Source organism: Sapajus apella, unplaced genomic scaffold, assembly GCF_009761245.1.
Source record: "Sapajus apella isolate SASKATOON/1434 unplaced genomic scaffold, GSC_monkey_1.0 scaffold14, whole genome shotgun sequence".
Taxonomy (NCBI): Eukaryota; Metazoa; Chordata; class Mammalia; order Primates; family Cebidae; genus Sapajus; species Sapajus apella.
In genome coordinates, this window is record NW_022436954.1 from 26,064,570 (window position 1) to 26,078,854 (window position 14,285).

Here is a 14,285-nt window from a genome sequence, read left to right on the forward strand (position 1 = left end):
GCAGAATTTTTCTTCTTCTTCTTGTGCTATGCCACACAAGATGGATCCTGAACAGTAAGATCACTCAGTGTGTCACCATGCTAAACAAGCTAGGATTGGAACTACAGGCTTGAAGTGATATTTGACTTTGATTTAGCTTGTGTTGCAATGATTACATTATTTAAAGGTACTTTTTAAAATTTTCATGTTCTAAATTTACACCTCCCATTTTGGTATACACACCCAGATGCTTCTCCTTATATTCTACTCTTTATTAATCTTATTTCTGTTGCCATAACCTAATCCAGGTAACCATTATCCAACCTTAAAAGTGCAGGCTTACTTGGTTAGGTTTTGCCAACCAGTGTAAAACAAACCATTTCCATCAATTTAAGGGATTGCTATGACTGAAGGGCAATCACGAGGAAGTATTTGCTAGTTAGGGCAAGGGTAATGGTACAGTGGAGACAAAACAATTTCATGCAAAGGTTTTAAGGGACTCATTTTCCACTGTCACTTTTCCCATAATACACAATTTCCCCCCAGATAATTCAGGGATCAAAAATTGTCAAGAGGAATGAAGCCAAGACATAGTATACCAACCCTACAGATAGAAATATTCCACCTGCTGTCTTCTCTGCCTAGTTAAGTAATGAAATACTTCACTGAAATGTAGTTCTTTGTAAACACTTAAAAAGGCGATTTTGTTTCTTCAATTATAAAACTATTTAAGTCCATAAAATGGAGATGCAAAAATCATGACATCTTGGCCGGGTGCAGTGGTTCACACTTGTAATCCCAGTACTTTGGGAGTTCAAAACGTGAGGATCGCTTGAAGCCAGGAGTTAGAAACCAGCCTGAGAAACATAGTGAGACCCTGTGTCTATGAAAAAAAAAATTTTTTTTTAAATAGCCAGATGTGGTGGCTCACATCTGTAGTCCTAGCTATTCAGCAGGCTGAGGTGGGAAGATTGCTTGAAATTAGGAGTTCGAGGCTGCTGATTGTGCCACTGCACCCCAGCCTGAATGACAGAAATTTTATCTCTTAAAAAAAAAAGTAAAGCCTTTTTTCTTGAAACTACCAAAATGCCAAAGGAGAGAGCCAAAAGAGTGTCCAACCCTGTGAACAATCATATAAAAAGGTTATCTCAAGAGCACATAGATTGCACACTAAGATCTTGTCTTACCCCAACAGTGGCTCTCTCCTTTCCACATTGCACTAGACAAAAATCCTCGCTACTTTTGCTCCCAAATCTTATCAAATCTATGCCCTCCACTTTTACCCACACAGACTATCCTTGGAACTTGTCTCCCTGATTCACCTCTATTCATTTTACCTCTGGCACTCACACTGAACTTATCTTTCTGAAATACATTTTTGATTGTGCTATTCCTCTGCATTAAAACATTAAATAGCTCCCTATCAATTAGAGGATAAAGTCTATAGCACACAAGGACGGCAGAATCTGGCCCCAACCTACATTTCCAACTTCCTCTTCTTCAGTTATTTCATTTATCCCATAAAATAGAAACCTATGGTTTTACTTTAACCAAGCAATAGTTTGTCACACACCATTACACCGTCTGTGCACTATTCCCTTGGACTGTAATGTTCTTCCCCCTTCGCTGCCTCAAAACCTACTGATTCTTTACAGCCAAGCTTAAACATCACTTCCTCTGTGGAGATTCCCTAGGTCTCCAAAGCATAGTTTAAAAACTCCAACTTGCTTTCTCCCAGTAGCTCTTAGTATATATCAGTCTCACAACAAAGATTACCCTAGACTCAGCGCTGTCAAATACAAATATGCATGCCACATATGTAATTTCAAATTTCCTAGTAGTCTCATGAAAAAGGTAAAGAGAAATTGGTGAATTTTAATAATATATTTAACTATTTAATCAAAAATAGTATCATTTCAACATATAGCAATATAAAAAATTAACAAGAAATTCACAGTTTTTCACTACTAATTCTTTGAAATCCAATATATATTTTTTACTTGCAACATATTTTAAATTCAGACACTAAGCTTTGATGGTTAATATTGAGTGTCAACTTAACTGGATTGAAGGACGCAAAGTAGGTGTGTCTGTGAAGGTGTTGACAAAGGAGATTAACATTTGAGTCATTGAACTGGGAGAAGCAAACCCACTCTCAATCTGGGTGGGCACAATCTAATCAGCTGCCAGCATGGCTAGAATAAAGCAGGCAGGAGACAGAAGAGCAGACTTGATGAGTCTCCTGGCCTTCATCTTTCTCCTGTGCTGGATGCTTCCTGCCCTCAAACATTGGACTCTAAGTACTTCCACTTTTGGAGTCTCAGAATTACACCAGTGATTTGCCAGGGGCTCTCAGGCCTTCAGCCACAGACTGAAGGCTGCACTGCCAGCTTCCCTACTTTTGAGGTATTGGGACTCTGACTGGCTTCCTTACTCCTCAGCTTGCAGATGGCCTATTTTGGGACTTCGCCTTATGATCATATGAGTCAATTCTTCTAATAAACTTCCCTTCAGATATATATATCTTATTAATTATGTCCCTCTAGAGAACCCTAATACACTAAACTGTTTTCCAAAATAAATGATCTGCATTTACATTTCATAAAATTTATAACTGAAAAAGCAGATTCACATACTCAAATGTACTTGAAAGTTTTCTAATAACTGAATGAAATATCAGATTTTTATTTTAAATTGAAATAAAAATTAAATAACACTAAAAATCAGTTTCTCAGTCACTCTATTTCAAATACTCTAGTGTACTAGAATGCAGCTAGTGGCTATCATATTGGACAACATATCTCTATTATAACTATCTGTGTATGCATCTCTCTTCCCTACTTAATTAGACCATGTCTAACTTGCCTGTATCCTCCTCACTGCCTAGCATAAGGTTTGAACACACAAATGGAGCTTTATGAAAGTTTGTTGAATTAGCAAAAATAAATGTGGAAGTCACTTGACCCAAAGGCAACATGAAATCAAGAGCATTCTTTTGTAAAGAATATAAATGGCATTTTTATGAATACATATACACGCTTAAATGCACACACACACACACACACATACAGTTCTTCATAAACACACAGCACAAGTACATGCATACAAGCACAGGCCTGCAGCATTATTCACAATAGCCAAGATATGGAAACAACCTATATGTTCATTGATGGATGGATAAAGAAAATGTAGTATATACATAAAATGGAATACTACTCAGCCTTTAAAAAGAAGGAAATCTTGCTATATGCAACAACATGGGCAAATCTGAAGGGCATTATGGAAAGTGAAATAAGCCAATCACAGAAGGACAAGTGGCCCATGTCCACTTATATGAGTTATCTGTAAAAGTCAAACTCGTAGAAGCAGAAAGTAGGATGGTGGCTGCTAGGGTTAAGGGGACGGGGGAAATGCAGAGTTGCCATTCACTGGGTGTAGTTTCAGTTATACATGAATACATTCCAGAGATCTGCTGCACAACACCGTGCACATAGGTAATGATATTATATGGTACACTTAGACATTTAAGAGAGTAGAGCTCATGTTAAATGTTCTTAACACAAAAAGAAAAGGAAAGACAATTAATAGCAAAAAACAAAACAACAAAAAATGTGGCTCTGGTGTGGGATATTAATAGTAAGGGAGTCTGTGTCAGGGAGAGGCAGGGCGTATATGAAAACTGTGCTGACTTCCTCAATTTTTCTGTGAACATAAAACTGCTCTGAAAAACAAAAGTGCACTTAAAAAGAAAGAAGAAAAATCAGTTAAGTACATTCAATTTGTTACTAATTCCTTCAATAATAAAAATTACTTGAAACATATTGCTCCCTCTTCCGCTGCACCTTCATCCCTCTTTTCTCCTTCCCTTTCTACATTTATGGGTATGCTACATAATTAGCACTTCATAATGTGTTTTTATATTCTCTAGTGGTTTTGCCTTCTCAAGTTGTATTTTAAGCTTCTGGAGATAGAGATAGAGATCATTCCTTGCACTTTGTAATTGTTATCACACATGGTTAAATGATAATAATGAAATGCAAGAATTTAATAACTGACATCTCATCAATTCTCAGATGCCTTTTTTCAGTAAAGGCTTTCCCAATCAATTCCAGAAGCCTAATCTCTCAAGAACGTTCACATTGATAACACTATCTCTGGATAGCTAGGACCCTGACTGCTTATATTAGCAATTTTTCTCTAATGTGCTATAATGTGTTTTCATGTGCAATTGTCCTTTACTCTCAAGAAAGTGGGATCATGTTTCTGACCTTTGACACAGCACCCCACATCACCTAGTGCAATGCTTTCATCAAAATGGATCCTTCTGTAGATGCTGCTTCCTGTTCCCGTTTCTCACTCCCATCTCCTCTAAATGGCCACAGGATGCTGCAACAACATGGCAAGAGAAAATTCTGTAAGGGCATCAATCTCCTTGGTCTTGTTGCTCTATATCCCTAATAATAGATAATTCTGATAAATGAGTGCACACATGTAAATTTCCACAAAGGGAATTATAGTAGGTTTATCATTTATTCTACTGTTGCTTGAATAAGAACAAAATTAAGATAAACACACGCACACACGAATGCCTCAGTGAATCAGTCACAGGGTTCCTCTAAGTCTAGGTTGCTGTCCTTTCTCTTTTGCTTGCGTAGCTCTTTGAAGGTCTCTATCTCTGCAAGACTAAACTTGGAGGTTAGCGTCACGCTGTCATAATCAAATTCTTCATCAAGTGAGAAGGGTTGAACTTCATCTCCAAGTATCTATAAAAGGTAACAAAGGAGGAAAAAACATACACAATCATCGTACATGAAGATAAAGTTGAAAAAATTAACTCTTTCTTAATGTTTAATTAAACCTTCTTTCAGACTTCAGCACTCTCAGCTGATTAAGCTGTTTTTAAGTAAAGGAATAAATTCAATTATTCAGTTTGACCTAATTTAAGCCTCTTAATATGCCCCATTTGTACCATGCTGTATCCGAATGAATATCATTAACTAATGCTGCCCAAGGCAAGAATCAGAAAATCTCCCTTGCATATACTGATTATACATTTTACCACTTGTAGTGTCAGGACTAGGGAAGCATACAGAAAAACTAACAGTTACATTAAAATGTGAGAAAAATATACCCTAAGATTTTAATCAACCTTAAATAGATTTTCACCCTTTGCTAAAAAAGATCTGTATTAATAAAACATACTTTTTAAATATAAAAATACCCTATATTGAATATACTCCTTCAGACAACGCCTATAACTCCTGGCTAATAACAGTAAAACTTGAAACACAGTCTAAATTTAAAAGTCCAGGATCTCTTTTTTTCTACCAAGAATTTAAAAATATTACAATTTATCATAAGTAAAGTGTTACAAAGATATGTAATAATTTTGAATCTATTCATAATTTGTGAGTTTTAAAGACTTCCTAAAGGAAGGCAGATATAAAAGCATATTTTCCGATAAACCAAGAGTATGCCTTAAATCTCTTGTATCACCCCCTAAAAAACCTCTCCAAAAACAAATGGTGTGTGATACAATGAAATCATCCAGCACTTCTGTGTAGCTCTACAATATGTATAGTGATGCTGAAATAATTGAAAACTCCGGTTTATGCAAGAACGAAAAAATGTCCTGAAGCTATAATCAGCTTTAAATATTCTTGCATGGAAGATGATCTCATTGAGTGGCTTTCACAATGTTGGTAAAAATGTAGCATGCAGCTCAGAAACTATCTGCTGTTACTAAGGTTGAAAGAAAAAATAATAAGTAGTTATCTCCTATCTGTTCCACAAGTTATGTTTTGTGGTTAAGTGTGCAGTGCTAACAGCAAATGCTCAGCCATTTATCATCCTTTCTTAGTAAAATCAGCAGGAGAACAACTTCTGGAGATGCTTTCATTTCCTCTTTATTAGAAAGTACCTGAGTGTGTTCCTGACAAAACTGCTACTGAGTTTGCATGGTGAGTTTGCCATGGTGAGTTTCCACCATGTGCCAACCCCCGGTACTAGAAACCACGTGGCATCAGCAATCGTCTTCAAACAACCCTGCCACTAGTCACTCTTAAGTAATTTGTCCAAAATACACAGTAAGGGAGAGAAGCAACATTTGAACCCAGGGTAATCTGTTTCAAATAAAGCCTCACCAGCTCAACAGAAACACCAGCAAGAATGAATCTTGAAGTTTTCACTAAGCTAAGTCATAGCTCTTTGGAGAGAAGACCTTTTCTAAATAAGATGATCAATTCTCACAACTTACCATTAGAAAAATGTACTAAAGGCTACATGTAATATCATGACTATCTTTTAAAAACCAGCTGTATACAAAAGGCAAATCAGCTTGCAAGGCTGATCAGTTCATTTTGATTACTTTCTGAGATCAAATTTATCATCAATATAGCCTAAGTAACAGTGGGACAATCTTGCTAAAATGGGTCATATGCAGAAACACACACATACAATGACATAAGATGTTCATTTTCTGAATATTAAGTGTTCTTGCTGTCTCCAGCTCTACTTAGCAATAAGTACTGAAGCTTGAAGGCTTGGCCATAACCCAATCCAGAGCCTATTCTAGCTGACCCTGGCAAAGCATGAGGAGAGACACCGTGTTTCCACTAATATATTCAGTCTGATGGGAATTTTGTGCCCTTTCACGCTTCGGTAAAGGCCTTTCATCATATGTCTATTAAGCTTTAAGCTGTCCATACCTACATGTGTCCCCTCCACTAGGTCTTTAAATTCCACCCGGAAACCTCTAAAACCTGCCTACTCCTTACTAGCCATCCTCACTAGATGCAGTCACATTATCTTCACCCACCTCTCACTTAGGGGTTAGAATGCAATTTCAAATTGGACAAATTGCTTTGCTGTGTTAAAATCTCAGTGACACTATACCATGCCCCCCACTCCCTCTACAGAACACAAATAACCTCACATTCCCACCTACCTCCCCCTTACCTGTTCACTCAATAAACACTTATTATGTAGCAGATTCTGGGAACATAAAGTGATTATAGTAAAATCTCTGTCTACAAGTTTTCATAATTGCAAGGAGAAGACAAAAGTATATAAATGATTTCAGTATCATGTGCCGTGCTCTCCAATAGAGGAATGTAAAAAAGGGAAACAAATGTAGAGAGGAAAGTGCAGAAGTACTTACAGCTAGTGCTCGACTTACGACCACAATTGGTTCCGACAGGCCGGTCGTAACACGATTTGGTCGTAAGTTGAGTAGGCTATATGTACAGTACTGTGAAATGATGTTATAAAAATCTTTAAGTCATATTTTATCATAATTTTCTTTCATTATTGTTATATATCATAATTTTCTTTGGTCATTTTATGCCATGTGTATCATCTCTACACCATTTTGTTTCTTATTTTTACATTTGTCAGGTTTAAGTAAAACACTGTATTACCAGTACAACTGGTTTAATATTTGCAAAACATACAAAATTACAAAATACAGGTGCATACAAAAATACAAAATACAGGTGTAAAAAATACCATAGGAAACATTTTCCCAATTGCAAAACGTATCAAAATATATAAACATGTACGAAACATTTTATTGGCCGCTGGTGCTTGGCTGCAGATCGTTGATGTCATCTGAGGCAGCAGTTGGGGTTACCGGAGTTGGTTTTTTCATAACATGGTGAGCTTTGTCTGAATTGTATGTTTCTTTTTTTCTTCATAAATTTCACGATACGGACGAAACACATCGTGTGCCATCCGTTCAATCCTTGCAAATCATTCGATGTTTGGGTCCATTACTTCGAAATGTATAAGAAGTTTACTCAGTAAAGATAAACTGTCTGATAATCCCTTAGTGGTCGACTTTCTTTCTGGCTCCTCCTCTTCTTTCTCTGCTTCTCTTCTTTCTTCTTCCGCCACTCTTTCTTCTTCCAGTTCAATTAGCTCTTCATTTTTAAGTTCTCCGGATTCTTTGTCTAGCAACTCTTCAACATCTTCCATTTCACACTCCAAAGAAAGGTCTTTAGAGAGTTTTACTATTTTTTCCCCAAATCGTTTCAAGTTCATGTTCACTGTCAAATTCGTCAAAATCATTAACATAGCGCTTAACACAGTTTTTCCAGATGCCATTCATGCACTTTGTCGTCACAGCCTCCCAGGCGGTAGCGATATTCTTGATACACATCAAAATGTTGTAGTGTTTCCAAAAATCTACAGCGGAGCAGTCATGACTAGCGATTGTGGTCGTAAAGTCGAATGGTCGTAAGTTGCATAGGTCATAAGTTGATCAATACCTGTACTCTTCTTCTTCCTTTTTTTTTGGAGACAGAGACTCCCTCTGTCACTCAGGCTGGAGTGACACAATCTCAGCTCACCCCGGCCCCCCACATTGCTGGGATAACAGGCATGAGCCACCTCACCTGGCTACTTACTCTTGATTGAGTTTTGCCACTCTCCAGAAAATCCTACTAGCATACTTACACATCATTTCACTTATCGCTCACCTCATCCTAGCAATCCAGATAAAGTGAGGCCTATATTTTGGACTTCCAAGCTCTGATCAGGGCTTGGATAGTTCTAGGTAGTTCTTTCTCAGCCAAGATAGTTCTAGATACAGGCCAACCCATTGCCTTCTTAAGATTCTCCCTTCCCTGAGGTCTCAAAATACCCTGTGGCTATAATATCCAAACTTATAGTACTAGAGATATATAAATTTATTCTTAAATGTAAATATCTTCTTTTTCTTTTTCTTTTTAATACATTTACATTCTTCTCTGTTATAAAGGATGATTTCCTTCATCAGTCACTTGGTACTAATGAAAACAGTAACATGGAATAAAGTCTTCAGCAAGTCAGTAAAGATAATGTCAACACAAAGATTATTCATATATACTATCCTTAAATGTATAAAAATATACTTAAAATATAAATTTCTTCACTTAGAAATTAAGGGTTATTAACAGCAGCTATTGTTAGATTAACTTTATAGGCAATCAGACACTGAGATATAAAAGCAAGAAATAAAGAATAGTAATAATGTCATGTTTGCAATGCCAAAATATATAAAAAAAAAATTCAGGATATTCTAAACCATTTTTGGGATATACTGTAATGTGGCCAGTACATCCCTGAGTTGAAATGTCACAGGAATAGCCTGTGATTGCAGGCTATTCCTGTGACATTTTACAGATTTTTTACATTTATTGTGACATTTATTCAGATATTTTACATTCCACAAACTCTATGTTCCTATTAAATTCTAGTCACTGTGTTAGGTGCTGGGGATACAAAGATGAAGACCTGTATGAAATCACAAACAAATGAGATACACACAAAAACACATTCGAGTAAAATATGGTAAGAACAGGGTGATGGGAACAGAGAAGGAATACCTGACCCAGACTAAGTTGGAGGGGATTGGGAAGAAATCAGAGAAGGCTTCTTGGAAGAGATGATATATAAGCAGACTCTTAAAGGGTAAACATTAATTTACAAGTTGAAAAAAAAGAGCTTTGCTGACAGGGGGAGTTTCGATGAGCAGGCCATGGAAATAAGATGCAGAATTTCACATTTGTGAGTCTGAAAGTAGGTCAGCACTGTCAGGGCACTAAGTGTAAGGCAGAGAGGGGCAAGAGACAAATATGGAGGCAAATCATCCTAGAGATGATGAAAAGTCATTGAATAATTTTTTGAAGGCTGAGAAGACACTTGGTCATCTATGCATTTCAGATAAACTCCTTCATCCATTCTAAATTTTATTAAGCACCTACGATGAGACAGGTGATGAAGAAAAAAAAAAAAAAAAGCCCTGCCCTGTTGGAAATTATATAAGACAGATCACTATGAAGGTTAAACAGAGAGTAGATTTGGGCAGGATAAGCCTGGAGTCAGAAGAGTACTTAAGAACCTGCTAGAGCAGTTCAATAAGAGATCACAAGAACAGGGCAGTGGTAGCAGAGATTTGAAAAATATGTAGAAAGTGATTGGATATGGAAATGTAAGAAAAGGAAGAATGAAAAAAGGGAAGAGGGAAAGATAAGCTCAGTTTGATCTGAATGCACTTGAAGGAATCCAGATGGATTGAATATAGAAACCTGAAACTGGAAAAAAAAAAAAAAAAAAAAAGGAAAACGGTCTGAAGCTAGAGGATACCAATTTGGAGATGACGATGGATTCAAGTTTGTAGGCTGGGAAGAACTGTAGGTTAAGCACAGAACCTTAAGGAACACCAACTCATAAGGGATAGATGGAGAGAAAACCCAAAAGAATCAGGGAAAAAACAATTTGAGAAATACATATAGGATCAGAGGAGAAAAGAGAAGTAAGAACCAATGAAGCAAGAGTGCCAGAAGAAGGTCAATGGTGTCAAACACAGTAGAGAGATCCATTAAAAGGAAAACTGAAAAGTGCCCGCTGGATTTGGCAATCATAAAGCAATGGGTGCCTTCATTCTGAAAACACCCAGGCAGGTAATTGGAGTGAAGGACATTTTACAGTATATTGAAGAGTCTAATAGCTTTTCAATTCTGGATGAAAAGAGAGAAAAAAGAACATACAGTAGCCAAAGAGGGGTCCAAGATGAAGGGAAGCTTGTTTTTCCGTGTTTTCTTTCATTTTGTTAAGGATAGGAAAGACTTAAACATGTTTACATGTTGAGGGGAGTGAACAAATAGAAAAGAGAGAATGACCCCAACCATGTTATTACTGTATACCAGAAAATCACTCCCCCTTAGTGGTGAGGTTTATGGTTTACTTATTTGTTCATTTAATAAATGTTTACTGCATGTCTACTATATGCATGGCACTGACCTTGGCACTCGTTCTGACTTTACGTGTTAATTAAGTAAGCTTATAAAGACACGCATGAGTGAATTTAGTCTTCCAAAACAAGAGACACATAAGCAATTCAAAGTGAGCCTAGGTAGGTGCACACCACAATGTAGAAGATATCACTGTGATCTTCTAAATGACAGCTTTGCAAATACAGTAAGGTTGCATTTTTATTTATGTATGTCAGCTATTGGCTGTTGTGGCATACTTCGGGAATTCTCTTCTTTCAAGTTCAATTCATTTTAGAGTTCAAAGCTATAAGATGCCAAGATTTTTAGATTACCAACTGAGATTATGACTTATTTCAGTGAAGACTTTGTGCAATGGAACACCAAGTCCCCTGCTGCTAAACAAAAAACAACCATGAATTAAGTTATTAACTTATTATTTTTGCTTAAGGAGCCTGAAAGACATATGTGAATTTCAGGTGTCTAATTTCAAATTTAATTGAAATCTTTTTGTAGCCTCTCAGGGAACACAATTTGTACACTATTGGAAAACTTTGATTCTCCTTAAAATTGCTCATGTGACTTACTCTAACAGAGACACTCTTGATGGAGAGATCATTTTCATTCATTGTACCACATAGGCCAATTAAAGAAAACAGAACTAATGTTTAATCAATAATAGCAGCATTTAGCTGTAGGCTACCATACAAAGTAATATGGTAAATAAACTGTCATCGTAAGTGAAAATTTTTAGAGTCCCATTATGAATTGGAAAAACAGGAGAGCTCCTATTAAAATACCACACAAGTTTCTTCTATGACCTTTTTGATAGTTTTCAGGGGGAGAGGGTGGGTATCACAATTTTTCATTCTCCTAAGAAGAACTCTCTTTGTCCTACAGAGCAGTTTAAAACTTCCAAAGTTCATCAAAATAGAGTAATTAAGGCAAGATAATTCAATACACATAATTCTATACACAATTATGCATGCGTATAAAGCCAGTGGTAAAATTAGGGAAAAAAATCTGAACCAAAAAAATGTTAAATGTTTGAAGTGATGGATATGCTAATTACCCTAATTTGATCATCCACATATATAGTACCAAAATATCACACTGTATCCCATAAATATATATAATTATTTGTCAATTTAAAAATAAAAGCAAAAAAAATATGTAAAACATTGAGTTGGTCCAATTCATATCACAAAGTTGATGGATTCTTAATAGGCAATTAAGAGAAAGTTAGTAAGGACATCCAGAATACATTTTCAGCTTTTCAGATTGAAATCACAGACAGAAACTATCATCGCTAATCCCAAAATGGCTTTTCAATAAGCCCTTATGGAAACATTTGCTGGAAATTGATGATTATGTTCTCTTACCGGCACTGGGTTCTTTAAAGTAAGATGAATGCTATCAATCCAAGGCAGAGTTGGTACAGTACAGGTTGAATATCCCTTATCCAAAATGCTTGGGATGAAGTGTTTTGGATTTCAGATTTTGGAATATTTGTAGAATATATACCAGTTGAGCACCCCAATCCCAAAATCTGAAATCCAAAATGCTCCAATGAGCATTGCCTTTGAGCATCGTTATCAACACTCAAAAAGTTTCCGATTTTGGAGCATTTTCAATTTTCCCATTAGAAATGCTCAACCTGTATTGTGATTCTAGATGGTTGTGAAAAGTTACTCTAAAAAATAGTAATTAGAAATAAAAATTCCCAACCAAGATATTACTTCAAATATTCAAAAAACAGCAAAAGTTGTTCATCTGTGGCACATATCATTTTGATTCCAACATTTTTAAATGTCCACATTTCTGGTAAGAGATTCATATTCCTCTTAAATATATCATCATATATGGGGTCTCAACTTGAATTATACTGCTATTTGATAGATTCCAGAAATCATTCCCTTTTTTTAACCGATTAACTAAAACCACTTTGTAACAACTTCTGTAATTGTACTAGATTACTTTTTAATTGTACTAGATTATTCTTTAATTGTACTAAAATAAAACTGTATTTCTATAAAAGTATTAGGTGCCATGTCTACTGGCTGGTCCAATAACTTGTATGGCCACAAGTGAAGTCAATAGCATGAACAAATCTTAAAAAAGAAGCTGATTCCTTCTAGAAATAGCCTCACAATTTTAGCTTCTTACGACTCAGAGAAAGGAATCTATAATTCAAAAAGCATATTGAGAAGTGGCTATCCCTACCAGTTTAGTAGGTAATCAATATGGGAGTTTAATATAAACCTGCACGCATCCTGGATATACTTTCATGATGTCAGTGAATAAAAGTACTATTAGAAAGTAGCAATTTAAAATTAAAATGTGTGGATTATTTCTGACCAAATGACTAATTCTGTAACAGAATATCTTTTAGTAACAAGACTAGTACCTCATGATTAAATAATCCAAAAAGGCCCTAAGGATGTTATTAGAAATCAAAAATAGAGAGGCCTTAACAACTTCTTGTGCCTGATCTCACTCTGTGTTCCATTAAGAAGCGTAAGAAAGGTCACTACCAGCACTAGGAACGGCCTCTATTGATGCACGTTTATTAAGTATAAGTAGAAGAGCTGCAAAATGATAGCAAAAGATGACATTTAAGTTGCACATTTACAAGAGTAAAAGTATGGCATAGATTCCATTTTCATGATTAGGTGACATTTTCTTGGCCTCCCATGTGGCTAGTATAAACATGTAACTAAGTGGTCACCAATGGAATGTGAGCAGAAATTAAGGGCCCTGAGTCCTAAGCTTGCAGAAACATGCTGCCCCTATACTCTTCTCTCCTGCCCCTCCAGGTAGGATCATAACCTGACATGGAACGCACAGGTGAGGACAATGTCCTAAAATATAATGGACATCCAGAGAGAAGGAACCTGGGTCCCTGATAACCCCCCAGAAAGGAGCCACCTACTCATTTTAAGGGCTCTATACAGACTGTTAAATAAGAGAAATAAACACCTATCTCTTTTCAGCTGAATTATTATTGGGATTCTCTGTTATAGCAGCCTGGCCTTACCTTAACTAATTCAAAAGTTTATAGAACCCTACCAATAACTAAAAAAAAGGCTGGTTCAGACTAAACAGGGCAAGAAACTGTCCATCCTTTCTATTGTGTCGTCCTTGGGTAGCACCGCTCTGTTGCATGGCATACATTGTAGAACAAAAATGGTTTCCACATAAAAACACAATTGCACTATCTGTTTAAAAAGAAATGTATATTTTTGAGGCAGATGGCTGTGAGAGGGACCAATCAAGCAACTTGAATTTTATATTTTCCCGAATCTTAGAAAAATACAAAAGCATACAGGTATGGTAGCATTTCTTTGAAAGGATAAATTACAAAATCAAGGCAATGTGGAGAATGAATGAATTCCCTGCGGAGTACCTCCTCCGTCTGTTTGTCCATTCTTTTTACAGTGGGCTTTGGCTTCGCTTCACAAGTGGGAGGCTGGGCCACAGAAGGGATACAAGAAGGAATGCTGGTGCTTACATTCTGCTCCACTTCTCCTGGAAGCAGCGGCAAATCTGTTGGAT

General features: G+C 36.4%; 1 protein-coding gene across 9 annotated transcripts in view; it reads right to left on the reverse strand.

Annotated features, from left to right (window-relative positions):
• Nucleotides 1–14,285, reverse strand: part of IFTAP (intraflagellar transport associated protein) — a 99,670-nt gene that overhangs the window by 35,413 nt on the left and 49,972 nt on the right. For 6 of the 9 annotated variants that reach the window (XM_032282300.1, XM_032282305.1, XM_032282302.1 and 3 more), the window contains 2 exons: nt 14,137–14,276; nt 4,476–4,742 (listed from right to left, as the gene is read on the reverse strand). In XM_032282300.1, coding sequence (XP_032138191.1) covers nt 4,578–4,742; nt 14,137–14,276 — 305 coding nt within the window. In that variant the 3' untranslated portion in view covers nt 4,476–4,577. Of the gene's footprint in view, nt 1–3,226; nt 4,366–4,475; nt 4,743–14,136; nt 14,277–14,285 lie in introns of those variants that run through there. The other 3 variants (XR_004270172.1, XM_032282306.1, XM_032282307.1) reach the window with 2 other exon arrangements.